At 42.1% G+C, this 25,018-nt stretch overlaps 2 protein-coding genes across 9 annotated transcripts in view; both read left to right on the top strand.

Moving 5' to 3' along the window:
• SUN1 (Sad1 and UNC84 domain containing 1) overlaps positions 1-11,555 on the top strand; it is a 35,370-nt gene extending 23,815 nt beyond the window's left edge. For 7 of the 8 annotated variants that reach the window (XM_041462356.1, XM_041462350.1, XM_041462357.1 and 4 more), the window contains 14 exons: positions 934-1,032; positions 1,756-1,849; positions 1,965-2,023; positions 3,188-3,333; positions 3,484-3,708; positions 4,189-4,275; positions 4,623-4,666; positions 5,683-5,818; positions 6,371-6,625; positions 7,176-7,260; positions 7,671-7,786; positions 8,274-8,441; positions 9,271-9,363; positions 9,790-11,555. In XM_041462356.1, coding sequence (XP_041318290.1) covers positions 934-1,032; positions 1,756-1,849; positions 1,965-2,023; positions 3,188-3,333; positions 3,484-3,708; positions 4,189-4,275; positions 4,623-4,666; positions 5,683-5,818; positions 6,371-6,625; positions 7,176-7,260; positions 7,671-7,786; positions 8,274-8,441; positions 9,271-9,363; positions 9,790-9,903 — 1,721 coding nt within the window. In that variant the 3' untranslated portion in view covers positions 9,904-11,555. Of the gene's footprint in view, positions 1-933; positions 1,033-1,755; positions 1,850-1,964; positions 2,024-3,187; positions 3,334-3,483; positions 3,709-4,188; positions 4,276-4,622; positions 4,667-5,682; positions 5,819-6,370; positions 6,626-7,175; positions 7,261-7,670; positions 7,787-8,273; positions 8,442-9,270; positions 9,364-9,789 lie in introns of those variants that run through there. The other variant, XR_005954710.1, reaches the window with a different exon arrangement.
• Positions 11,556-11,653: 98 nt separating this feature from the next.
• On the top strand, positions 11,654-23,946 carry GET4 (guided entry of tail-anchored proteins factor 4). Its single transcript, XM_041462358.1, has 9 exons — positions 11,654-12,327; positions 16,462-16,540; positions 16,946-17,027; positions 17,336-17,485; positions 19,088-19,226; positions 21,014-21,154; positions 21,239-21,314; positions 21,486-21,558; positions 22,606-23,946. Exons 1-9 carry the CDS (start codon positions 12,170-12,172, stop codon positions 22,692-22,694), a joined length of 987 nt encoding a protein of 328 aa, XP_041318292.1. The 5' UTR covers positions 11,654-12,169; the 3' UTR covers positions 22,695-23,946.
• The last annotated feature ends 1,072 nt before the right edge of the window (positions 23,947-25,018 follow it).

Genomic DNA, 25,018 nt, shown 5'->3' with positions numbered 1-25,018 from the left:
GCGTTCCCTAGCTTGAATGACAGAGGCATCAAGGATCTGTTGAGTGCTCTTTATTCCGCAAAGGAAAATTATTTGAGACACTTCAGTCACCTAAATGATTTGCAAAACATTGGGTTGGTATATCTATGATCCCTCAGATTAACCCAGACATATCTGCTAATCTAAGAATGTAGGATTATTTTTTAAACATATATGGTGTAGTTTGTTCTGTAGAAAGATTGATCCTAGTCTTGGACATAGTATTTGTTGGCCTCAGCAGGCTTTAAGTTACAGCATTTTATTACAGTGCATTGGATGGGGAGGTTGGTGGTAGTTTTGTTCTCTTTAAGAGATACAGAACTGTCCTACTGAACATCCTTGGGAACACTCAGCTTAATGTAAATTTACTGCTTGCAACCTTTAAGTGGGAATACTTTCTATTTATCAATATTTCTTAGACATCACTGGAATTTAAAATTTTTAATTGTTCTTGCTTCTGCACATTAACCCAGATAATGAACTTGATGTATAATTTTGAACAAATAAGATGCTTTTAAAGTAATGATGTGCTTAAAGCTTGTTTTTGTGGTAGTACTCTTGCTATTCTCTGCTACACTTTGCATGGCATTGTTAGATAAACATGTTACGAAATGTAAACTTTGATTTGGGAAAAATGATATTCTAACTGCACAGGTGGTGTTCAGTCTGTTTATCTCTGTCCATGAGAATTCAGTTTCTAAACTGTCTTGGTTTTACTTGACTTCATATTTATTAGTGGCTTGCTTTGCTTTAAAGTAGTGAAGAACCAAGTTTGAGATTACTGAAAGGTACGGTTTAAAATTCTGCAGAACAAGTGATGGGCAGGGGACTGAGTCTGTTTCACTGCATGTACTGAAGAGAACCTCCAGCTCCTTTGTGTGTGTTACCACATGGAGTTCATTTGTTATAATCCAGGTTACTTTATGCTTCACGTGTTGCGAACAGCAGGAGCGACCGGATGGCTTGTGTCGCAGAAGGTGTTGTCTCTACTTTGGCTGGCCATTCTCTCTCCAGGTTACTATTCTAATCTGTGTGTGTGTGTGTGCATTGCCTGTTCCTTTTGGCAAATTAGGGGACTGCAGGGGCTTACACTAATTCAGCTGTGCTTATGCTATAGCTTTTGTGTCTTGAAATGCATGTGCTGCTTTATTGACCAAAATATGCTTCATGAGAGGGTGTGTTTCTGTTCACAGGCATTACAGGAGACTAACCAGAGGGAATGAGTGTGTGAATATGGGGTGTCAAGAATAATGGGGTGTGTTTGGTTTGGCAGTCAATTGCTATATTGGTATTCCTTTTACCAAAAACTGCTGCTGCTAATCTGTGTATTTCCTGGAGCATACTGAGTTTCCAGTGAGGTAGCGTTGTCATAACAAATGAGCATTTTATCTCTTTGCATGGCTGTTTACCTTGTTGAGTAGTCTGGAGCATACTGAGGTCTCCAGTGTGTGATAAGTTGTGCTCAGGCATTAATACTGAATTTTCAGTGAGGTAGCGTTGTCATAACAGATGAGCATTTTATCTCTTTGCATGGCTGTTTACCTTGTTGAGTAGCTGTTGTTACAATGCTGTCATACTTGTGGTATCTAGATGTCAATATGCTTTATGCATTGCCTTATTCATGCATTTCTCCAGTCTGCAAAGCATTGTTGGCCGCAGTTGCATGTCCCTCTGCTTGGTTTCTTTGAACGTGTGCTGCAGTAATTACATTTCACACTCCCACCTTTTGTCTTCTAGGGAGGGCAGCTTCTGGCATGTTCAGGTTGCTTAGAACTGGGTGGTATCAACTTGTTACTCTGATGTCTTTGCTCAAGGTGTTTCTTGTAAGAAGGTGTGTATCCTTTGAAATAATTGTTTTGTGAGCAAGTTATTTACCCAGTTATAATATAAATCAATTAATTATGGTAAGTATGTTCTTTCTTGTAAACTGTCCTCTCTTTCTTTAGATGCCTTCCAAAGAACTACAGGTGGTTACTGTTTCTTATCCCACTCCTGTTTCTACTAGGTATGTCAATTGTTCCCTTGTAATACAAATCAGTGTACTACAGCTGCTCCAAAATAGCATTTTGAGTTGATTTATGAAGAAGATGTAGAACTGAAAAAGAGCAAGTTTGTTTGTGAACAGGGCAGTAATTCAAGCTTCCAGGGTACTGACAAGTCAGCAAGCTTTCCCCTTGTCACAAAAGCAATATCCTTGATTTAATTGCATAGAGCTCTTTAGAAAAAGTGGCTGAGAAAGTAAATGCACTGGAGTCCTTTTTTCTTTACCTCCCTTCATAGGAGTAGCAATGAAAGAGTAGGCTGGGTAGTTATTGCTTTGTCAGTCTCTATAGAAGTGTGGTTAAGTTTTTACCAACTCATCCAAAGTCTTTCCTTTGCTCTAGACCCTGCTTTAGTTGCTTAAGGTACTGCTGACTTTAGAGTGGTTAGTAGACAGTATTCCAGCCAGCTGTCAACTGAAATGAAACAGATTGAAGTACTTACCAGAAGTGCTGGGCCACTTCTGAAAAGCAGATTCATGTCTTTGTGACTCTTAAAAACTTGCAGCTCTTTTGTGGAGAAGATGAAGCTTCTTGGAAAATTACAGTGGGGATTCAAAGTCCTCTGTATAAGGGTGGAAAAAGAAAGAATTTACCCTGTGTAGAAAATGCTGCTACTTCCCACTAAGATATTGCCAAAATAAGTGTAATCTCATGAAATGCTGTTTTATTTCTACAGAAGCCTAAGTTTCTTCCAATTTTTATTAGCTCTTATGCAACATGATATGTAGTAAGTGTATCATGCAACGTGTTTTCCATGGAGATAAAGAGGAGCATTTACATCTACCTTCAGAAAATGTGGCCTGTCTTAATCAGCAAAGGTGACCAAGGTGCCTGGGAAGCAGTAGTATGAGTTTAGGCTTGTACCATGATACATAGAAGTGCAAGTTGCCTGCCTCACAACTATGTGAGTGGGACTGATGGATGTTCCCTAATATTCTTGAGTGCTTGATTTAAGAATTTTAAAGCTGGCTCATGGTGATGTTTGTTTAAACTGGAGCAGTGTCCTTTGTGTGGCACCTGCCTTGCAAACTGAAGGTAGCTGTGTCCTTCAAAAGACCATTTGTAGGTATAAGCAGTTGGAATGGAGAATTCTTTTGAACACACGTTGCTTTTTGTTTCTATTCTAGGTTTGTGGTTCTGGGGGCTTAATAGCTTCATTTCATTATTACCTCCATTGAACTGGACAAGAATTGGCAGAATACAGAGAACAGATGATTCTGTTCGTGTTCCTGAACCACAAGATGATACTTTTCATTCTGTGCAACCTCCAAAGGTAAGGGAGAACAGTCTAGGGAAGAACTTGCATATATTTTAAGGTCTCTTAACTTTCATGTCTTCAGTATTTTGCAATAGCTGCTTGTTGCACAACAGTAATGTAGATAAGTTGATTTTTATATATTGAAGCATTATCTTTCTAATTTAGGATACCATAAATATCTTTGATTTTGGTCGTATAAGTGAGCTGGAAAAGCAAATGGCCTTCGTGTCTGACAGATGCCATGACCGAAACAAAGAATACAACAAAGTGATGAGCCTACTCCAGAATCTTCAAGATCAGGTTGCCACGATGAGTGACAGAAGTGAAACATTGAATTTAATAAAAAATGTCATGAGTCAGTATCTTAAAGATATGAAACTGGAGGAGAAGGTAAGACAGTCAGTTATTGATGTTTCCTGATACAAATTGTTCTGTTTTATAAATGCAGATTGTGAGCGATTTGACTGGAGGATTCTTTTTCTGCTCTGGAAATAACCAATAAGTAGTAAGGACGAGGGAGTAGTTGTGGGCATTTGTTCCTCCTTTGTTATTGCAAAGGGTTAATTCCAGACAGGTGGCCTAAAGTAGATTCCTACATTGCTGAAAAGCTGCTAGATTTGTCCTGTTTCTGTACTGATAAAGAAGACTATAGGAAGGACTAGTGACAAAGCAGGGATTTTGTGGTAAACTTCCCTGTATGTAACCCCTACTGCAGCCAAATCAGAGTTCTGTATTTATTACAGACTGTAATTTCTCACATTACTTGCAGGATAAATCACTTAAATGTCCACAGAATGGAATGAAAAGTGTACTTTGCAGAAAATATCAATTATCAAAATACACCCCTTTTTTCTTCTCTGTTTTTTTAAGACTGACTTCCTGGCTTTACATAAAGAACATGAGATGCGCATCCGGACACTGGAAGAACTTCTTAGAAAACTCTCCGCTGAATCCAAGGTATTGACAGTGAGCTTTGCTGACTTGTTCTAATTGTAACCTGTTGATAAAACACACTGACTTTTTAAATTTGCTGTTCCAAGCACGTTTCCTTTACTGTGGCATATACAGTTCCGTAAGTCTCAAAACTTGTTTGTATTTGGGTTCCCCCTTCTTGGAGAGGGTCACATTCATTCCAAAGTAACCCTCTGTATAACATTACCTTGTTATACAGAGGCACAAACATAATTGTGTGCGCAGTCCCATACAGGTGATGCTAAAATTTGTTTTCATATAACATTCTTTATACTCTTTGTTTCACTTGAATTTCTTTGTATATGTTAAAACTTAACTTTTGTATTTTTTAGGACATCCAGAAGGAGTTTGACCTAGCCAAATCAAAATCAGTGAGGTATAAGCACTTTTCAAATACATTTTTCTTTTTCACTCCTAATGCCAACTGACAGTGATCCTTGCCTTGTGTCAGTTAACTGACCCTGCAAGGTTGTATTGTCAGCAAGAGCACTTCTATCTTGTACTGGATTTCAGCTGTGGTGCTGAACATCAGCACAGGACCCTACTTGAGTGTGGGGCAATGCTGCAACTGCATTTTCATTAGAGCAAAGCTATATAGGATAGGAGAATGAGAGACTTAGCATCCTCTTATAAATGCATTCGTTTTCCTTCAGATCACTTAGTGAAACATACAGTGACTGCTTTTGATCACTGCAACTACATTTTCATTAGAGAAAGCTATTTATATAGGATAGGAGAATGAGGGACTTATCATCCTCTTATAAATGCATTTGTTTTCCTTCAGATCACTTAGTGAAACATACAGTGACTGCTTTTGATGGGCTTTGTATTTAAATTCTTGAACTGTATCAATTCTAATTTTTGTCTCTTTGCTTATTTGCTGAATTGCCATTTGAATTAGAACTAAATGTAAAATGGCTTTAGAATGATAGTTGAGATCTTTTTCAGTAGCATTCACTGGACACTGATCTGTATTGGTCATATATGAGTTGCCATTTGTAACTCAGCACTGCCTCTGCAGTTACTCTGGTTTGAGGTAGCCTGAGACTTACTCTGACCAGTGACAAACTCACACAAAGTTTGACTGGTTTGCCAGAAGCCCTTAAATTCCCCCAACTCTCTATATGTTTGAATTATTAACTTGTCAGCCTGGTGATAATCTGAAGTCATCACAGCTGGATCTTTCCATTACTTCAAAATACTTTGAATATATTAATTCTAAGTATGCCTTAAGTAACAATATGTTAGAAGTTCAAGTTCTCTGTGTGTATGTGGTGAACAATTGAACTAGAAGAACACTTTGTATTAGACAAGTATATTCTCACACCTTTGGAATTTGATGGAATGATTCCAGCTATTCTTTCCTAACAATTGACTCCTTGTTTTTGTCAGAGATGATGATCAATACAGTCTACTTATGTCCAAAATTAAAAACCTAGAACTAGAGCTGGCATCTATGAAATCAGAGCTGTTATCTGGCGAAAGTGTGAAGATGAGTTGTGAGAAAATGGATGTCATTCATGAAAAAGTAGGTTCAGCAACTTCTCTAACTGTCCCAGTAAAATTTGATACTACTTGGGTTTGTTCACTAACTTTCTTGAAATGCACTGCAGTCAGTAACATGGGGGTAGTATTAATCTTAAAGAATGACAGTGTTGTATGTAGGGTTACTGTGAATTTTTCCATTAGTGAATAACACTTTACTGGAGAGGAGTTTATTGCTTGTTTTCTACAACGGCAGGGGTTTGCTTGGAAGTTATGACATAATAGCAGTTCTCTGCACAGTACTTTGTTTATGTATTTTGCTAACCCATGGAAATACAGAAAAGAAACTCATGTAAAAGCAAATTTGATTTATTATCTGAGAGTTAGTTCTAAAAAATCCTGCCTAAGTTCTTTTGAAGCCTTTTAAGAGGTCTGACTGGAATGCAGCCAACAAAATGCAACAATACTGAGATGGGATTATCAACTTAAATAATGACTTGTGATAAAGGTCTAGCTGTGTGCCTGTTGCATATTTATATATGTATATATATATTTATAAAAACTATAAATTATAATTATTAATGGCTTCTATTAGGTAGATGCCCAGGTGAAGGAATCTGTCAAGCTAATGCTTTTTGGTGATCAACAAGAAGACTTGCCTGAATCACTTCTCCAGTGGCTTACTTCCAATTTTGTGAGCAAAAGTGACCTACAGACTTTGCTGCGGGATCTTGAGTTGCAGATCCTCAAAAATATTACTCTCCATATGTCTGTAACAAACCAAAAAGTAACATCTGAAGTAGTTACAAATGCTGTGACTAATGCAGGGATTTCTGGAATCACAGAAGCGGTGAGTGATTTTAAGGTCTCAAAAGTTCAACTGAAACTGGAGAGAGTTTTTTCATGGGCATTTTGTGGAGCATGACTGTCAACATAAATGTTAATGATTTTAGGAGATGTCAGGAATATCAGCTGAAATGAGGAAAACAGCAGAAAATGCTTTATTGAGTGTATTCTTGCAGCATTGATTGTTGCCTGTTGTCAACACTTCTGTTTTTTTAAAGTATGCTGTCTTGAAAATTGAATTCCCAAAAAACAAGTACACCAAAGAAATGCAGCTCAGGGCCTTGGGAAGAAGGAATGCAGATTTAAAAAAAAAAAAAAACAAAAACAAAAACAAACAACCCTCAGTCAAGATGCAGTAAACTTGTATTTTAAAACAGACAGCCATCCATTAAAAATGGCCTCTGCCTTGACAGAGGCTTTCAAGGACTTGTGATGAAGTGCAGCATCTCAAAAAGATGCTTGCAACTTCACAGATATGTAAATATCAATTATTTTATTGCTTGATCTTATTGAAATATTTTTCCTTCCATTCTCTTGTATATGTACACCTCTAGCAAGCACAGATTATTGTAAATAATGCACTGAAACTCTACTCTCAAGACAAGACTGGGATGGTAGATTTTGCCTTGGAATCTGGAGGTAAGTAGTAGAGGAAACACCATTTTACTATTCATGCTTTTAGTAGTATTTACTAGAAATATTAAAATGAAGAGTAAAGCTTAGTAGAGCAGTTTTATGTGTTGCCTGATGATCAGATCATTGCAATCTGTGATGGTGTTTACAGGCCTGTACATCAGCCTAGGTGTGCATGGACATGAATAGAATAGTTCTCAATATGTCTACAACTGGATAAGAAAGAAATGAAAAACCTTTAACCTGTTCTTAAAATAACATTTAATGTGATAGAAACATTGTATCCACAGAAAATTATTAGATCTTCACAATATCTTTAATCTGTTATTCATTAAGCTTTATATAAATCTCTGCCTTAATTGCTCACTCCTTCTTGAAGACTTCTATTTCTGCTAACCTGATCTGTCTTTTTTGAGGTGGCAGCATTCTGAGTACTCGCTGTTCTGAAACCTATGAGACCAAGACAGCATTAATTAGCCTCTTTGGAATTCCTCTGTGGTACTTCTCTCAGTCTCCCAGAGTGGTGATTCAGGTAATTAAAGGCCAAGTAAACAAATGCAGCAGTGTTATTTTGTGTGGCGTGGTTTGGGTGGCTCTTTGGGTGCTGGGTGTATCTCTGTAGTATATTGGGGCACAGGTACTTGGAGCTGTGTTCCCAAGAGTGGGATTGTTCTGGCAGTCCCTGGACACAGCTGAAGTCCTAGTCTATCAAAACTGAGAGTCACAGGAAGCTTGGGTGGTGCACTGGGCTTGTGCAAAGTGGGAGGGCTGGGAGGGTTCCTGTTGAGAACTAATCTCAAGGCAGGTCTTCAAAACACCGCTGGTGGCTCAGGAGGGTGTGATGCCTTCCTGAAGAGTTCCACCAAGGAGATTATTCTGCACCTTACTGTTTAAGACTGACCCTAAGAACACAGAATTCATTACAACTCATTATTACAACAAAAATAAACTAGAAAACATTGCAACATTGTTTCTGTTGTTGTGTCCCATCTTGTCCTCTCTACCTTCCTTCTGTGCAGCCAGACATGTATCCAGGGAACTGCTGGGCTTTCAAAGGATCACAGGGCTATCTTGTGGTGAGACTCTCCATGAAGATCTATCCAACTGCCTTTACATTGGAACACATACCAAAAACTCTTTCACCAACAGGAAATATCACCAGTGCTCCTAGGAATTTTGCAGTATATGTAAGTGTGTCTCTGAATTTAAGTTGATGTTTGTACATAGAATATTTGTGTTACATACCTTGGAGAAGAGTAACTTGAGGAAGGACAGCTAAAATGATGATAAACTGTTTCACTCATTGCTCTTAAAAATTGCTTTTATTTGTGAGCTTTCAGATTTTAAATAAGAAGTGTTGCAACTAATTTTGGGTGAGCTATTTCTATACTCTTGCTCTATACAGTAGTAAACACTTCTGGAGGGAGATGATGTTTTTTTATTTGATCTAGTTTTTTCATACACTTTGTTTCATCCTCCTTCCCATTCTTCCTCTCTCCACCCACTATCCCTCCTATTTTGTCTCTGCACCTTATCTGTGATGTGCCTTAAATAATTTTTTTAGTTCACTTTACCCAGCTACCACAGTTGTGTAGGCAGGATTTCGGAACAGAACAGACCACAGGGTATATCAGAGAACAGTTACGATATCTGAGAACTTTTTGTCAGGTTTTTCTAAATGCTTCAACAGTCAACTGCAAGCATATGAATCTTGACTTCAACCTTGATGTTTTCTCACTGTTTGTCCTGAGCAGTTTATATTGTACAGTGTGATATGGGTTTAGCCATGAAAATTAAAGGATTTGACCATGGGAACACATAAACAGCTTAACTATTTACAGGGCAGGAAACTGGAATACAAAGCTGTGCTTGAACTTTAAATTACATGGGAAACATTCTGATCCTGGCTTTATAGACCTTCAAGTGCTGTCTCTTGATACTCTGTGTAGGCATGCTTCTAGTTTGGGTTGGATTGGAAATCTGATGGAAGCAAAAATCCTTATGCTGTTGTTACAGGGTCTGGATGATGAATATCAGGAAGAAGGCAAACTTCTAGGAGAGTATGTCTATGATCAAGATGGAGAACCACTGCAGATATTTCCAGTGATGGTAAGTCTGGGCTGTAAGATTTAAAGTGTCAGGAGAAAGCTACTTTTATTTTCTACACTTGTGTGCAACGAGTAGTGAAGGGAAAAGCCTTGTTCTCATGTGGGCACTGTAGCAGCTTAGGTAGAAAGTATCTGACTCTGCCTCAAACCTGTGGCCTAAATAGATGAGAGGGGAGGAAGGTTTGTTGCTATGTGGACACAAATGGGAGGGAAGTTGCTAAACATGGGAAGAGTCTGTTCCATGCTGCTTCAGACTCACAAATAATTGTAAGGCAAGGGAGGTTCTGTTCAAAGGAACAGAAAATTCCCAAGGCATAGCTTAGGTTCCTGCAAGTACCAACAGTCATTAATAACTAAGAAGGCTTCAGTTGCAGCTGTTTGTGCCAGAACCCTGACACTGGCTTGTGTTTGCTTTTTCCTTCTCCAGGAGAAAAATGAAGACGCATTCCAAATAGTGGAGCTGAGGATTTTCTCTAACTGGGGCCACGCAGAGTACACCTGCCTTTATCGGTTCAGAGTGCACGGGAAACCTGCCGAGTAATCCACACTACAGCTGGGGGTGGCTGCTTTGTACATTTTGTTCCTAATCTGTATATACTGGGAAGCCTACAACACTGGAATCTGTAAAGGACGAGGATGCAAGATGCACACTGCAGAGCTGTTGATCCTCTGATAAAGGCAGAAGACTGTCAGCAGAAATGTATAAACCCCAATTTTTATTTGCTCTAAGGCTCAGCTTGTAATTGCCAGCTCGCTTCATATTTCTGTGTCCATGCTGAGAGAAATAATGCATGCAAACAGCTCTGGTTCATAAAGCCCAGTTGGCAAACAGGTGACACACGTTTTATTACAAATGAATGTATAGGTTTTTTAAAAAGAATAAACCACACTTTCTGCAACTAGGAATCTGTTCTTTTTTAATCCAGGACTTAACTGCATACTTTTGCTAGCTTGGCACCATAAGCCAAAAACTGTGGTACATTTTGAACACTGACTGTGGCTAAAGGTGTCCTTCAGTTGACAGTTGGTTTTAACCTTTTTGGTGGATCCAAAAGGGCTTCTTTGCTACATGTTGAATATAATAAATACTACTGTCAGGGAAAGCTAACACAACCAAAACCAGTTGAAACACCAGCGACTGAGAATGCTTTACTGTAATTTGTGACCGCGAATTGCTCTAAAAGTCAGGGATAACTTTAAGTAACTGAAGTTATTTTAAGGGTTTTTACCATGGCAACTTGGCCAGTTTGTTCTTTTTTTAGTGTCAATCCCAAATCGACCTTGATGTACTGACTGACTGGCTCGGAGCTGATAAGCCTGCTGAATTGCTCAGTAAACACTGCTGTACAGCAGTTGCACTACCTTAGTTTGTCCAAAGTGATCTCTTTGGGACAGGATTTCCTTAGACTGGTTGATTGTTTACTCCATAAATATACTGTGAGAATTCAGTGCGTGGAAAACAAGCCTGAAGTAATTCTCGCTGCGTCACATTTACCAGAGGGACTCGAGCTCAGCGCTGCTGTTGCAAACACGGGCATTCCTGATCCTCCCCACAAGCCTTAGCTGGGTACCAGATGAGTAGAGTTGCTCTTGGAAACAACATTTTCACATAGAACGAGGTGAAACTGCTTATTGCCCCCCTTAGCCTTGCTGCTTTGAAGATCCTTTTCGGAAGAGATTCCTGAAATTCACTTGTTCGCAGAATTTTTATCTTGCTGTTCCTAGTGCATTTTGTAGTTACACAGAACTGTTACACATGGACCTGCTGACTGGTTTTCTGAATTGAGTTATGTATGTTGCACAACAGTCCTCGAATGTTTGAAATACAAAAAGTCTCCATGTGAAGAACTGTTTTTCACTCGACCTAGAGACAGAACCTATGGCCTACGCAGAGGAGTAGATGACATGTGTACAGGTGTTTTCATATTATAGGTTACATATTTAAAATTAGAATTATCCTGTATAAATTGAAATTAGGTAGCTGGGGGGGAATATTTTGAATAACACTAACTTATTTTTAAAAAAGCAAGATAGGACTTTGTGCAATGTATTTTTGTAAATGCTTTTCAAAATGTCTGTTATTCTTTGCTGCCTCCAAACTGACAAGATGCTATTGAGATGTTTAAATAAAGAGTTTTAATTTTTGAAAGTGCATGTAATACTTGAAACGAGAAATAAAGCCTCTTTTCTGTTTGGTTTTTTTTTTCTTTTTTTTTTTTTTTAATCAGCTGCTTAAATAAGTGAGGAAATATTGAGATTCCAATGTCCCGAGCTGGGGCAGGGGTGGGGGGATTTCTCTCAGGCTTCACAAGGGCCAGGGCCACAAAGGGCAGGCCCAGGAGCAGCGTGGGGCTGGTGGGTGACACGAGCGGTGGGGACGGGAGAAGCACGGCTGCCTTTTTCCTTCTCCAGGAGAAAAATGCTTCCTTGCTGGATCCCTTCCAGCTCTGTGCGGGGACTTGCTTTAACGCCTGTGCCTCAGCCTTGCCTGGCTCCCTGTGCCACAGCAGGCTCAGCCAGGCTCATTGCCCGCGCTCCAGCAGCCGTTCCTTGGTTTTTGTTACTTTTTTAAGTTATCCCGCGGTCTCCTGCGCTGTTGTGGCTCCAGGGCCGGCCGTGCCCCGCTCGAGTCCCGGGCTTCCCCTCACGCCGTTCTCCGCCGCCGTTACCGCTCGGGACGCCGCGCGCAGCCGCGCGGGCTGAGCCTCGCGGGCCGCCGTCCGAACGGGCGGAAGCCGGGCAGCGGGGCGCCGGAGCTGCGTGCGCATGCGCCTGGCTTCCACCTCCCCTCCCCGTCCTCCGCGCTGATGGCGGCGGCGATCATGGCGGCGGAGCAGGAAGCCGCGAAAGGCGCCGGCGGCAGGAACCGCGGCGGCGTGCAGCGCGTGGAGGGCAAGCTGCGCGCCAGCGTCGAGAAGGGCGACTACTACGAGGCCCACCAGATGTACCGGACGCTGTTCTTCAGGTAGGGCCGCGCCGGGCCCGCCGCGCCGCCCCTCCCCCGCCCGGCCTTCCAGAGCCTTCCCACGCACTCTCCCCCGCTGCCGCCCGCCGCGCCCACGGCCGCTCCCCATTGGTCACGGCGCCTGTCCATCTCTGCGTCCTGTTCCCTGATTGGTCCGCAGGGGGGCGGGGTGGGGCGGGCGCGCGGCGCTGGCCCAAGCGGGGCCCGGACCGGGCCGGACCGGGGAGCGGCGGCCGCAGGCTCGGTTCGGCCCGGCCGCGTCACCGCCCTCGGCCCCGCTGGCTCGGTCAGCGGCTCGGGGCGGCGGGAGAGCCGCTGCTCGCCAGCCTTTGGAGGCCAACCCCGACCCCGGCCCGGTCCGCGCCCCGCCGGCCCGGGCACTGTCCGGTGACGCGCCGGGGGTGTTGCGTCACGCTGCCCTGAGGTCACGGGCAGAGCGGAGCTTCGGTCCCCGTCCCCCAGCGCCGCTCGGTGTCCCCGCGTTCCGGCCGGGCCGATGAGGCCCCCCGGCCAGCGGGATGGGCTCGGGGTGTCTCCCCGGGCGTCCCCTGCGCTCGGGTCGGGGCTCGTCCCGTGTCCCGGGGCCGTCCTGGAGCTGAGCCCTGCGCGGCCGCTGCTCTGCCAGCTCCGGGTAAATGTCAGGTGCCTGCCTGCGCCGTGAGGGTTTCAGGGGTTGTTGCTCCGCCGGGACACGGGGTTACTTTGTTTCACGGCACGGTCACCCTGGAGCCGCGGTCGGAAAGGGGCAGCTCTCAGCGTGGCCGGGATCGCCTGCGCCGAGGAGCTTTTTGGAATAAATCCCACTTGGTGTAGTGTTTGTGTACGTGACAGTGACTAAGTAGAGCAGGCCTGGGCGTTTATTCAGAAATGCTACTACTGCCTCTTTTGTCATAAGGAGATTGTTTTTTTTATTGCCAAACATTTTTAGGCTTCATTTTTCACGTCCACTGCAGCTTGCGGGGGTCACCCTTTCTCTCATCACATTTTAACATGGAGACCCTTGCTTGCAGGAGCACAGAAGAAGGTGTTTGTTCTAGGGGCTACCTCAGCTGGTCCCAGCTTTGTTTACTTGTGGTCATGCTGGGAGAAGACAGGATGGAAATTTGGCTTCAGTTAGGTTGGAAAATACCTCTGATGTCATCAGGTCCAACTTTTGGCTTTGATCACCTGTCAGCTGGACAGTGCCACATCTGGCGGTTTCTTGAACCCTTCTAGGAATCATGACTCCACCACCTCCCTGGGCCCAGTTCCAATGCTTAACCACCCCTTCTGTGAACAGATTTCTCCCAGTGTCTGACCTGAACCTCCTGTTAAAGCCATTTTCTGTCATCCTGTCACTGGCTGCCTGGCAGAGGAGCACCTGGCTCCAGCCTCCTTTCAGATGTTGTAGAGAGAAGGGTCCCCCCTGAGCCTCCTTGTGTCCCAGCTGGATCCTTCCTCAGCTCCATTGCCCTTCTCTGGCCACGTTCCAGCCTCTCAGTGTCTTTCTTGAAGTGAGAGGTCCAAAACTGGACACCACTCTCCCTGTCCTGTGTCTCCTATCCTCAGCCCTCATCAGTGTTAGGAGGAGAACAGGTCTGTGAGTAAGCACAGAAAAATAGCAGTCATGGAAGAAAGTGGGGAGGAAAGACCTTGGTGCATAATCCTGCTTGTGCTCCCAGCATACATCACACAGCCTGCCCTGCCCTGCCCTGTGTCCAGCACCATCACATTAAATCACTGTTCTTCCATAACCCCTCTGATGGGATCAGCCAGGCACCATCCAGGCCTTAAGACTTAAATTGTATTTGAGAATAAATCTAAATTTAAGACAAAGCCTGGCCTATTTTATAGTAGGGATTATGTGATGTGGTGTCTGCAGTGGTGTGAGAAGTCTTGGCTCAGAAGGTCACTTCTCCTCCAGTCTTCTGGATGTATTAACTCACATACTCAAGCCTCCCTGAATTAATTTGGAATCAAAGGTCCTGCCTTTTCCATTTTAAATACAAGTGAAAGGATGTGTTCAGTTAAATGAAGAGATGACATTTGCATGGCTGGGTAGTCTTGTCAATCCTCTGTAAAATGTGATAAAAATCAGCATTTTTTCAGGCACATTAATGCTGATTGGGATGACCTGAGCTCTGGCACTGTGATTGGGTTAGCCAGTGCTTATTCCTTTAAACACATGGGCCTGTAAAACATTTGTCTCATCTGTCAGAGGGTAAACTTGAAATCCTGACTCAGTTTCATGCACTGAGCTGTATTTTAGGGTGGAGGAGGGGAAGAAGTGGAGGAGGAAAGATTACCATAAGCCTGCCTCCTGCAGAGTTATTATCCCTCCGTGATCCACAGAGCAGGTGGAAAACTGCTGTTCCTGCCTAACCCTGAGCTCCCTCGGACACACCTGAGCTGGTGGTGTTTGTTACTCCCCAGGCTGGCTGGGCTGAGCTCTTCTCTCTCCATGATTTGGTAACTGAGTCACTCTTCAAAGTGTAACATCCTTGTTACATCCTTTTCTATTTCACTGATACTTGTAGGTCATTCTTCTGGTGTAAATAATGTGTTCCAGGACTTCTCTTATTTGAAATGCCATTTAAAGAAATGTCATCAATATTTATTTTTATTAAACAAATTTTCTGATAAAAGTTCTTTGAAAAACCTCAGCTGTTTGTATTTTATATCATAAAATTGTTTTCAGCAGCTTTTAGTATCACCTGTAACAATTCTCAGATTAGGAGTTTCCATATAGCATTGTGAATCTACTGGAAGTAGAATTTGTGGAAGTGGATCCATGCTGAGTCCAACTCCTAGAAGCAAACCTGGATGGGAGCCCAGCTATAAAAACGTTGGAGCTACAGATTCATTTACCATGGTGATTGCAAACCCGAGTTGCTGAGAATTATTCTAAAACACTGCCATTGTGCCTTCCATTATTTCAGTGCTGTTTTGGATAAAATACCTTGCTGTTTCTCAGAGTTGATGAGCAGGATGGGAGGAGTCTCCTCCCTTTTTTGTTGTCTGTGTGATGTTACCAGTAGAGGACGCGTGTGACAGGAATCTGGGGCACAGCACAACAGGTTTGGGGTGCTCTGGTTGTCCCTTTGGTTGGTGTGACCCCCATGGCCACACTGGCTACTGCACCCCCAGAACCACCAACCCCTCTGTTACCCCACGGGCACTCTTGGGCTTTGGGACAGCCTGAGGGGCCCTGGGGTTCAGGAGCAGGGGGCTGCCCTGAGCCCCAGGAACAGACAGGGGTGACACAGAGGACAAACCAAAGTGCAGGTGCTAAAGCAGCAGGGTAGAGCTGACACTTACCTCTGTGATATGAGCAAATCAGCTACTGAGAGCACAGACTTTCTGAGTAGCAGTTGTGAGAAATGGAATTTGGAAAGTCTGCCACACCTAAACTGCCTTTATGGGAAATGCTGTGTTTGTAAGCTAGAGCTGGGACTCTCCAAGAGCTGTGGTTACTGACAGTGATGATGTGCAGGAGGCTGCAATCACAGCCCTGTGCTAAGAGTCCTGAGGTAACCACTGGGAGAAAATTCTTTAATTCCTTATTTCTTCATTACCTCTTAAGGGAGAAAGGTGGAAGGTGTGTTTTGAAGCATTATATTGTGTTTCTTTTGAAGTGTTGCATGGTGAATCTTTCTGACTGTGCTTATCTTACTCTCAAAGCCTTGAGAGATGAGCTCCTTTGGCTCAGCAGAGGGCTAGGACAGGCTGATGTCCCCTGGCAGAGTTGTAGTGGTCAGAGGGAGCTGGACCAGTGGAAAGGTCAGCGAGCTCTCCAGGAGGTATTCCAAAAGTTGTTTCACTGGGATGGCTTTGGTAGAGGCTCAGTACATTGGCATCTTTTGCTCAGTTGAAATCTTGGGTTCATTCCCTTTTCTTGTTCCAGCCCCAAACATATTTGTAGCTCCCTCAATTTCCATTCTTATATTCTTCGTTTTATTCCATCAGGTCTGGAGCAGAAAACTAATTGCAACTTGCAGTTCAAGCTACATCATTATTGAAACTAACCTGATTTAAAAACAAATCCCTTGTTGTCATTATTTTAAAATGTAGCAACCTTTTAATCCTCTAAGTAACTTCAAGCATACGCAACTTACTTGGTGGTAATTTTTATTATGGCTTTGGTATTTTTTTCAGGTATATGTCACAAGGAAAACATGCAGAAGCAAGAGAACTAATGTATTCAGGGGCTTTACTGTTCTTCAGTCATAACCAGGTAAGTCGCTGGTGTTGTGTGTGGCTTGAGGGCAGGGAATTGTTATTCCCAAGATTTTGAGAAATGAATGGTGAGTTCCCAGTGGTAAATGTTTGGGGTAATTGCTTTGTAATCTTTTGTTTTATCTCATTGTTGAGCCTTTCTCCACAAAGAAGGATTATGCCAAGCTGGAACATGCAGCAGTAGTGTTTGTGAGCATCCAAACAATGCCTGTGTTCTGCTTTCCTGGAGGCTTCTCTTTGATGCCATCAAATTACTATAATTTTTTTATCAGGAAGGCTGAGACTTGATACTGTGCCCTAGCTGTTGATAAAAGCGTTAAACCTGCTGCTGCCAAAATGCTCGTTGATGTTTCTTTTTATGCCCTGATACATTCATCACTGCCAGTATGTGTCTGTTTTGTAGCAAAACAGTGCTGCTGATCTGTCCATGCTGGTTTTGGAGTCTTTGGAGAAGTCGGATGCAAAAGTAGCAGAAGACCTTTTAGGTGAGGTGACCTCTGTTCTTGGCTTGGTGGCATTTAGCTGTGCTTTCCCTTCACAGTGACTTGTTAATAGCCTTGGAAGCTGCAATCCTTTTTTGGATGCCTTCCCAACATGGCTAAGGGTTACCTTCCCCATAGGAATGGACTGGGGGAAACTTTATTAGACAGTTGTGGGTTCCTGATGACTCTGTGGGCATGCTTGGAACTAAAACTGCTGCCTGTCCTTAAGATGGATCTTAGAACTGCATTAAAAGCAGCAGATTATCTTATTTTTCTTAATGCTAAATATTTTTCAATCTTACTGCTTCTAGAAAACTTGGCTAAATTGTTTAGTTTAATGGATCCAAATTCTCCTGAAAGAGTGGCTTTCGTGTCCAGAGCACTAAAATGGTCCAGTGGGGGATCAGGAAAACTTGGACATCCAAAACTACACCAGTTACTAGCTATTACCCTGTGGAAAGGTAAGAAAAATCAACTGGCTTTTCTGTGCTCTCCTTTGAAAATGTTGAAAGCAAAGTGTCATAAGAGATCTGCTTTGGGAATATTTTAAAAAGCTGAGATGGAAATGATTGATTGAGTTCTCCTATTACCTGATTTTTGCGTTAGTGTCTTCCTAATGTTACAGAAAAAAAATGGGTCTGTAGCTCTATATTAGTACAAAATCCAAAACACAGCTACTGTGAGGCTCTCTGTAAAAGGCAGGTTGATCTTTTAGACATTGAGGTACTTTGTGTCATTAGGAGGAAAATTGCCGGGGAGCAAAGCTGTTCTGTTGGCAAGTATTTTTGTTTTTAAATCCTGGATAAACGTGACAAAGATTGAAATCCATCACCTGGCATCCAAAACAGTCTTTGGACTGTAATTAAGTACTTTTTGAGAAGTTGGCCAGCAGGGTTATTTCAAAATGAATGCTGTTGCCTTTGATTTATGAGCCATTTTAGCACTTTTGATGGGATGTAAGAGAAACACAAAATGCTCTAAATAATTATTGTACTTGTGGATGATAGCCAGTATTTACAGTCTTGTGTTCAAAACATAACAAAGGTGATTGAGAACAGTTGAATACATGCCATTTTTTCTGTGGTTTCTCATGGATAACTGTGCAAGGTGATTGTTTATTTTACATTTTTCAGTAGCTGCCAAGTGATGACAGTGGTTTCATGTAACAACCCTGACCCAATAATGGTCAATGCTGCAGCCTCTCTGTGTGCCATAGGCAATTCCCTAGCTGCTCTCCTGGGATTTATGTTAGCCTGATGGCTGCTGCCAGCCAGAAAGGGAGGATTCTTCTCACTGCATTCAAGTGAGAGGCTGCTACAATTAGGATAAGAAACAGTTGCATTCTGAAAGTCAAAGTCCCCATTTTGCAGCCGCCTGCTCACTGTTCTCTTGAAGAGCAAAATACCTACATTTTCTTAATCTGTAGCTTTTTGAGTTTCATCACAAAAGGCTCAGATTTTTAAAAAACAATGCTTTCAAATTCAAAATATTAGCAGCTATATCCAGTTTTGTCATTGCTGTGATTTTACACAATCCTTTGCTTCAGGTTCTAAGAAATCATTGCCATTTCTTACACCATTTTTCCTGTATAATTGCTGTTCTGTTCAGCATATTGAAGTGATTTTAGTTTTGGTAGCAAGAGTGGGCTAAGCTAAAAATAGGAAATGAAAGAAGGATGGTGAAGGTGCTGTTTGACTTCTTGGTGCACTTGGTCTAATATGGAATTTCTTGATTGCTGTCCCAAACACTGGTGATAGCACATCAAGTGTCAGCATTCACTTAGGTAAAATGATACAACCAAAGTTCAAGCCAGCAGTAGCTGTAATTGAGTAAACTGTATTTAATAGCAGTTGTTCAAATGTACTTAGAATAAAATTTATTATTATCTCCTTTTATAAATTATCTGTAACTTACAAACTTTTTACTAGCTGTCTTGTTCATATACCACACCTATAACTCTTGTTCTTTTACCAGCTAATAAAGTACAAACCTAATAAATTTGGTTTTATGTTCAGGTATGCTGAACTGATTTCTTAAAAGCCTTTTCCTTTTTCTTTTTCTAGAGCAAAACTATAGTGAATCTCGGTATCACTTCTTGCACTCGACAGATGGTGAGGGCTGTGCAAATATGCTGGTGGAATACTCCTCGTCCCGCGGATACCGCAGTGAGGTGGACATGTTTGTAGCTCAGGCAGTACTACAGTAGGTGTTAAACTTCTTCTGAAGCATTCTGCTGAGATGACATTATGTGTGGGACCAATCTAATTTAACCACACAGCCTTTGAAAAAGAAACTGTGAAACTGGCCAGAACAACAGGAGAAAACTGTCTGAAAACCAGTGTGTTAAATTTGTCAGACTGGGGAGAAAAAAGTAAAATAATGTATTAAGGTCAAGACCTGAAATTATGTTAATTTCCTGAAGAACGAATGTAATCTGTTTAACCCTGAAAGCACAGTTCTTAGCTTTATTAACACCACTTTATGTCTGGTTAGGGTATATCTATATGTTCTTACAAATACTGGACTCAAGCAGGCTCTGTATTTAGCACAGAACTTGCTCTCACTCAGGTCCTAAGGAGCAGCTTGTCATGGTCACCCTGGTCTGTGAGCAGCAGCTTGATGGTTCTTGCCTTGACAGAGTTGCTGCTGGCTCTCATTTTAGGCATTTATTTTGTAGGAGGTGGGAATGCAAGCTATTGTGTGCTTTTGCAGAGCTCATGTAGAATGAAGGTTGACAAAGCCAATTTTACTGTGTTTAATCAGCTGATGGCTTTCTTCAGGCAGGGAAGGCAGCTCATGGAGGAGTCTGAGGAGGAGGTGGAGACAGGACTGTGTGGCAGGGAGTCAGGGAGAGAGTAGGTGTTGGGGGAGAGGGAGGAGGTGAGAGCAAGTTTGTCTCTCTTTTGGCAGCAGTGAGCTGTCATGTCAGATTTGTCCTGCTTTCCATAGCTGGTTGCTATAGATTGCTGTGATTTTGAGCAATAGCAAATCCTTTATGGAAATCCAATATGTGCAGGACTCAAACAATTTTATGGGGAGAAATCTGTGAAGAAGTTGAAAGATTATTTTTTCAGTGTTCTACTGCATCCTTTACTGGCTTATATGTCAAATAGTGTGTAAAATCCTCTTGCATGGTAGTTTATTCTCTAATGAAAATAATTGCAGTTCCTTGCTGTCAGTGAGGCAGAACAGCCCCAAGCCCTTGCACATGTGAGGGTGCAGAATTAGAGGCCAGCCTGCCATCAAAAATGACATGGCTTGTGGCAGCCTTCCTCGTGCTTGCTGACAGCATTTGTCCCAGATAAAAGCCTGTTAGGCCAATGGGACTTGCAGAGATTGCCAGTTAAATTAACTGGACCTGAACAAGGATTTGATCTGTTTGAGGGATCGATCTGTTGGGGACAAATGGTTTGGGAGCTCGAAGTACAGCTTTATTATGAGATTTTCAGGCATGTGTGTCAGGCTATTAGTGGTCCTGATGCCACATTATGTTGAGGTGGAATAGAATGACAGAGTCAACAAATACTGACAGATACATACTAAAAGGAGATGTGCTTGGGGATTAATGGGTCTTTAATTCAGTTTTTAACTCACTAAATCCTGAACCAGTAGATGCCATATCATTTTCATGTGAATTACAGGGTAGCCAGTCGTTCCACATTTTGCAAAGTGATGCTCTCTTTTAGTAACTATCCTGTACGATCTGCTTAGATCCTGGTTCAACTCATTCTATTAATATTTAGTGTCTGTTTTCCCTCCCCACCTGCCTGTTCCACAGTGTGTTCTAGTAGTGATTTTCCCCTTCCTCAGCTGATGGCCAAACCATCCTCAAAGATGTCCATCTCTAACAGTTTCGTTTTGCCATCAGTTCAAGCCTGACATGGGGCCTCTATGCACAAATGAAGTAGATTTTGGCTTCCCTTTTTCTGTGGTGAAACCATTTCTCTGCCCTTTGTTTTTAACTTGCCCCATTCTCTTTCCTTTTTCAGATTTCTCTGCTTAAAAAATAAGACCAGCGCATCAGTTGTTTTTACGACATACACACAGAAACATCCTTCGATAGAGAAGGGTCCACCCTTTGTGCAACCACTGCTAAACTTCATCTGGTTTCTGTTGTTGGCAGTTGATGGGTACAGTCTGATTTCTGTCATGTCCTTCTTGGTTTCCTTTTCAGTTGTTAACTGAGATTACATTTTTGGTTGTTTCCTTTCTAGAGGAAAACTAACAGTATTTACAGTATTGTGTGAACAGTATCAACCTTCGCTGAAAAGAGACCCCATGTATAATGAGGTGAGTTACTCACAAACAGGATTTAACTCTCTCAACGACTGAAATAATGGCTGATTGGCTCCAGCTTTGTAGATAAGAGCTGGTGATTTACCTTGCCTGGGTGACTTCTGCCTATATTATTTCTGCTTGTAAATGAAATAATTGCCTTTTTTTCACCTTGTGTCCCTCCAGTACCTAGATAGAATAGGACAGCTTTTCTTCGGAGTTCCGCCCAAGCAGACCTCGTCCTATGGAGGATTGCTAGGTAAGCTCTGCTTGTAGGTACCTCCAGGCTTTGATCAGTGACCTGGATAAAACACCTGTGTTGGAAACAGATAATCTGTTCTAAGCAATTTATAATTCTTTTCATAGCCTGTAGGAACAGCCACTGCTGTAGAATACAAGATAAATGGGTTGCATATGAAAGTGGTTTGGGGGGAGCTTGTAGACTTTTCATCACTGAGAAGGGGAGAAGCAGTAAAAAGACTCTTATGGTTAATTTCTGGCATTATGGTATAGTTTCCTAATGTAAAGAAGCATCTTACTGGTGTTAAAGCTTAATTTCCTCAGAGTTCAGTGACTAATTTTTCTTAAACAAAGTATGGGGCTTTGGTAGAGATCTGATTGGTACTGATGCAACATGAATGTGTCCAAAGAGGAAGTTCTGAAATTACTACCCTTCTACAAGGACTGAAATGGAATAGAGAAATTCAGCCCTCATTTCCTGGCTCTTGAATAAAATGTGCATAAAATCAATGTTTTCCCTGAGAACTAAGCTTCTTTGTAAAGTGACTTGAAGCTTTACCTACAAACATCAATTCACTGATACCTGAAGCCTGATGAAAAACACGAACATCATATTTTTACTATCTGTAATTTGCTTTTCAGCAATTCAGGCATCTTTAAATTGATGCCTCTGAGTTTCAGACAATTTTTTTACAGCACGGTGCAGACTGTGGCTGCTTTTTGAGAGTTTCACTGCTGGAGGTGTGTTTTTCCTCTTTTGGTTGGGTTTTTTTTCTCTCTGAGTGTGCAACTGTAGCACATAAATATGTGACTTTGGGTTTTTCAAGTGTATTCTTAGAGAAGGAGCAGTATCAGTGTACAGCTAAGAGTATGCAGCTTCCCAAATCAATATTCATAATGGAAGGCAGTGTGGGATTACTAATGTCCTGGTGAGACTTCCACTTCAAAACTCTTGGGGTTTTTTTGTTACAGAAATCTGTACGGTAGCAGAATGGAAGACTAGTTAAAAGTTTTTGAGATGAGAATGTAAAACTAATGATTTTGACTGTCCTGTATTTTATTTTAGGAAATCTTTTAAACAGTCTGATGGGAACTGGGGAAGATGATGACACAGAAGATGGTCAGGAAGACAGCAGTCCTATCGAGCTCGACTGAATGTTGTTGTCACTGGGTGCCGTGTAAATCTGATGATTCGATGACTCCAAAGACACTTTTGGAATTTGAATCCTGCAGTTGTTTCTTGGCTCCTAAAAGGGCTCCTCTGGTCTTTTAGAAATGGTTGCTGAAATGTTTATACTGTCGGTCTATATTATTTATGTAAAAAAAAAAAGAAAGAAACCAACAAAAAGTAGCCAAATGAACCAATCGGAGCGGTTGTTAGTGGGTTTCCGATCCAGCAGCTGGGACTGATTAAACATAGTCTGCGGTTTCTGATGCAGTATTCCCTTTTGCACAGTCTTTCAATAAAGCATAAACACGGGGCTTGTCCTTCACAGCCTACCCAATACCATCTGTGTTCTGACAAAGCCTCCTTGCCCTCTGCCCTCTTCCAAGGAAGATCTCGAAAGGCAGGGGGAGCAATTGAATAATTGATTTGTGAGGCTGGTGCCAAAAGTACTGCGAGACGAACCAAGCAGCATAATTTGAGATGCACATCCAAGAGACATTGATACAAGAACTTGCTTCCACTGCCATGAGTAACATGCACACCCTTCATACTGCCTGCCCCTCTCCCCAGGCCAGGCTCTGGCTGAGCCCACGCGTGTGTTTAGCCGATACTTCCTGAAAAGCACAAGGTTGAATAGCTCTTGAGTAAAAGTCCATCAGTGGAACGCAGGTAATTGGCTTCCAGGTGGATCTCTCTTGCCTAGATATAAAAATTTGGCATCTAAAATACGTCCTGTGGCTTATGAATGTACTTTGGAAGAGATTTTGGCAGTGTAAGTTCCCAGCTGTACGTGCAGGCGGCAGCATTGCTGTGAGCAGAGCAGTTTGCCGTGGGCAGGGTATGTGTTTGAACTGGGCTGGATGGCAAGAAAAGGGATACTGCAGAGCTTCTGGTTCTTTATGATATATTTATTTTTCTTGGGTGATTGATTCATTTAACACTTTCTGTTAAAAAAAAGAGTAAATCAATAAATAATGGAGTAACTTCACCCCCAGCAGTAGGCATAGCCATTCTCCATCTCCTCTGTAATGCAGCACAGTGTGGTACAGGGAACAGGTGAAAGGGTGGGGAAACGCTTTATTTTTTCACGATGAAAATAAAAAGGCTTAGATTAATAAACAGCAATCATGCATGGGGGAGGGATTAATACAAATTTATTGACTGTATGAAAAAAAAAAGGCATTGACAGGAAGACTTTGTGTTAATTGTGAAGTCTCAAATAAACACTTTATACCAGGATGTGCGATACTGCTGCTTTCTAAGAGTTTCCTAAGCAGAGCTTTACAATCCTTGCTGTTTTTTTCACTCTGCATTTCGCTGTGGGTCATCCAGCCCTCGGTGCTGCACTTCCCCTCTGTGCAGTGAAGGTGTAATCCTCTTGGGCTGTTGGGATATCTGGAGCAGATGGGGCTTGCTTTGCTGTGCAGCAGGTTAAGGGAAGAGCTCCCTCTCCGGGCTGGTGCTATGGACACTGACTGGGATGTCAGCAGAGGTTTAGAGCCCGCAGCATTTCATTGCTTTTGGCTGCCAGGAATGTGCTGCTCAGGCAGCATGAGGTGTCCACAGGCATCCAGCACATGTCCCTGCTGTGTCCCTGTCTGTGACCCCATGGGAGGTTTTTACCTCAGTTCTGTCTGCAGCAGCTCCCACTGTGAGCTCTGCCTGTGCCCTGACCCCAAAACCCCAGCCCTGACAGGAGGGCAGTGCTCCAGGGCTGGGGCACCTACAGGTGGATGCACAAAATGTATATTCAATAATTACAACAGTATATACAGAATGTATGTGTGTGTGTGTATAAAATATATACCTAGGAATTTAAAATACATGTGTACACACACACATATAAACAGCCTTTTGTATAGATAATTATATACTTCCAATACATATCATTTATACTACTATTCTTAATTATACATGCACGCAAAACAATTTTTATAGCTACCTATAAACAAACAAGGAACCCAGTCTGTTCTCTCCCTGCTTCTGCTCTGCCTGGGTTGGTGAGTGTGAATGACAGTGTGTGGGTAACATACATTTATAAATACTTTAAATATAAGTTAAATATATAATTATAGTTATGCATACACATGTGCATGCAGATATATGTATGTTTATATGCAATATATATACCTTAAATTTATAAATATAAATTACATGTAAAGCATGCACATGTGTATATAATATATAATCACATATTTTAGAAAACAAAGTATAAAAATGTCTATAAATAAACAGGTGTGTGAAATGCATTTAGCTTATATTTGTAAATTTAATATCTGAGTGCTATATCTGTACATGAATGTGTGCATAT

This window comes from Pyrgilauda ruficollis, unplaced genomic scaffold (assembly GCF_017590135.1).
Source record: "Pyrgilauda ruficollis isolate IOZ18807 unplaced genomic scaffold, ASM1759013v1 scaffold16, whole genome shotgun sequence".
Classification (NCBI taxonomy): Eukaryota; Metazoa; Chordata; class Aves; order Passeriformes; family Passeridae; genus Pyrgilauda; species Pyrgilauda ruficollis.
Note: the sequence above shows the minus strand (reverse complement) of the source record. Positions and strands in the feature narration are given on the sequence as shown.

Bases quoted from the DNA above. Each gene is read 5' to 3' on its own strand.
- GET4 (XM_041462358.1), top strand. From the start codon at position 12,170: ATGGCGGCGGCGATCATGGCGGCGGAGCAGGAAGCCGCGAAAGGCGCC. The intron at 12,328-16,461 runs GTAGGGCCGCGC...TATTTTTTTCAG, and splicing joins TACCGGACGCTGTTCTTCAG to GTATATGTCACAAGGAAAAC. The intron at 21,559-22,605 runs GTAAGCTCTGCT...ATTTTATTTTAG, and splicing joins GTCCTATGGAGGATTGCTAG to GAAATCTTTTAAACAGTCTG.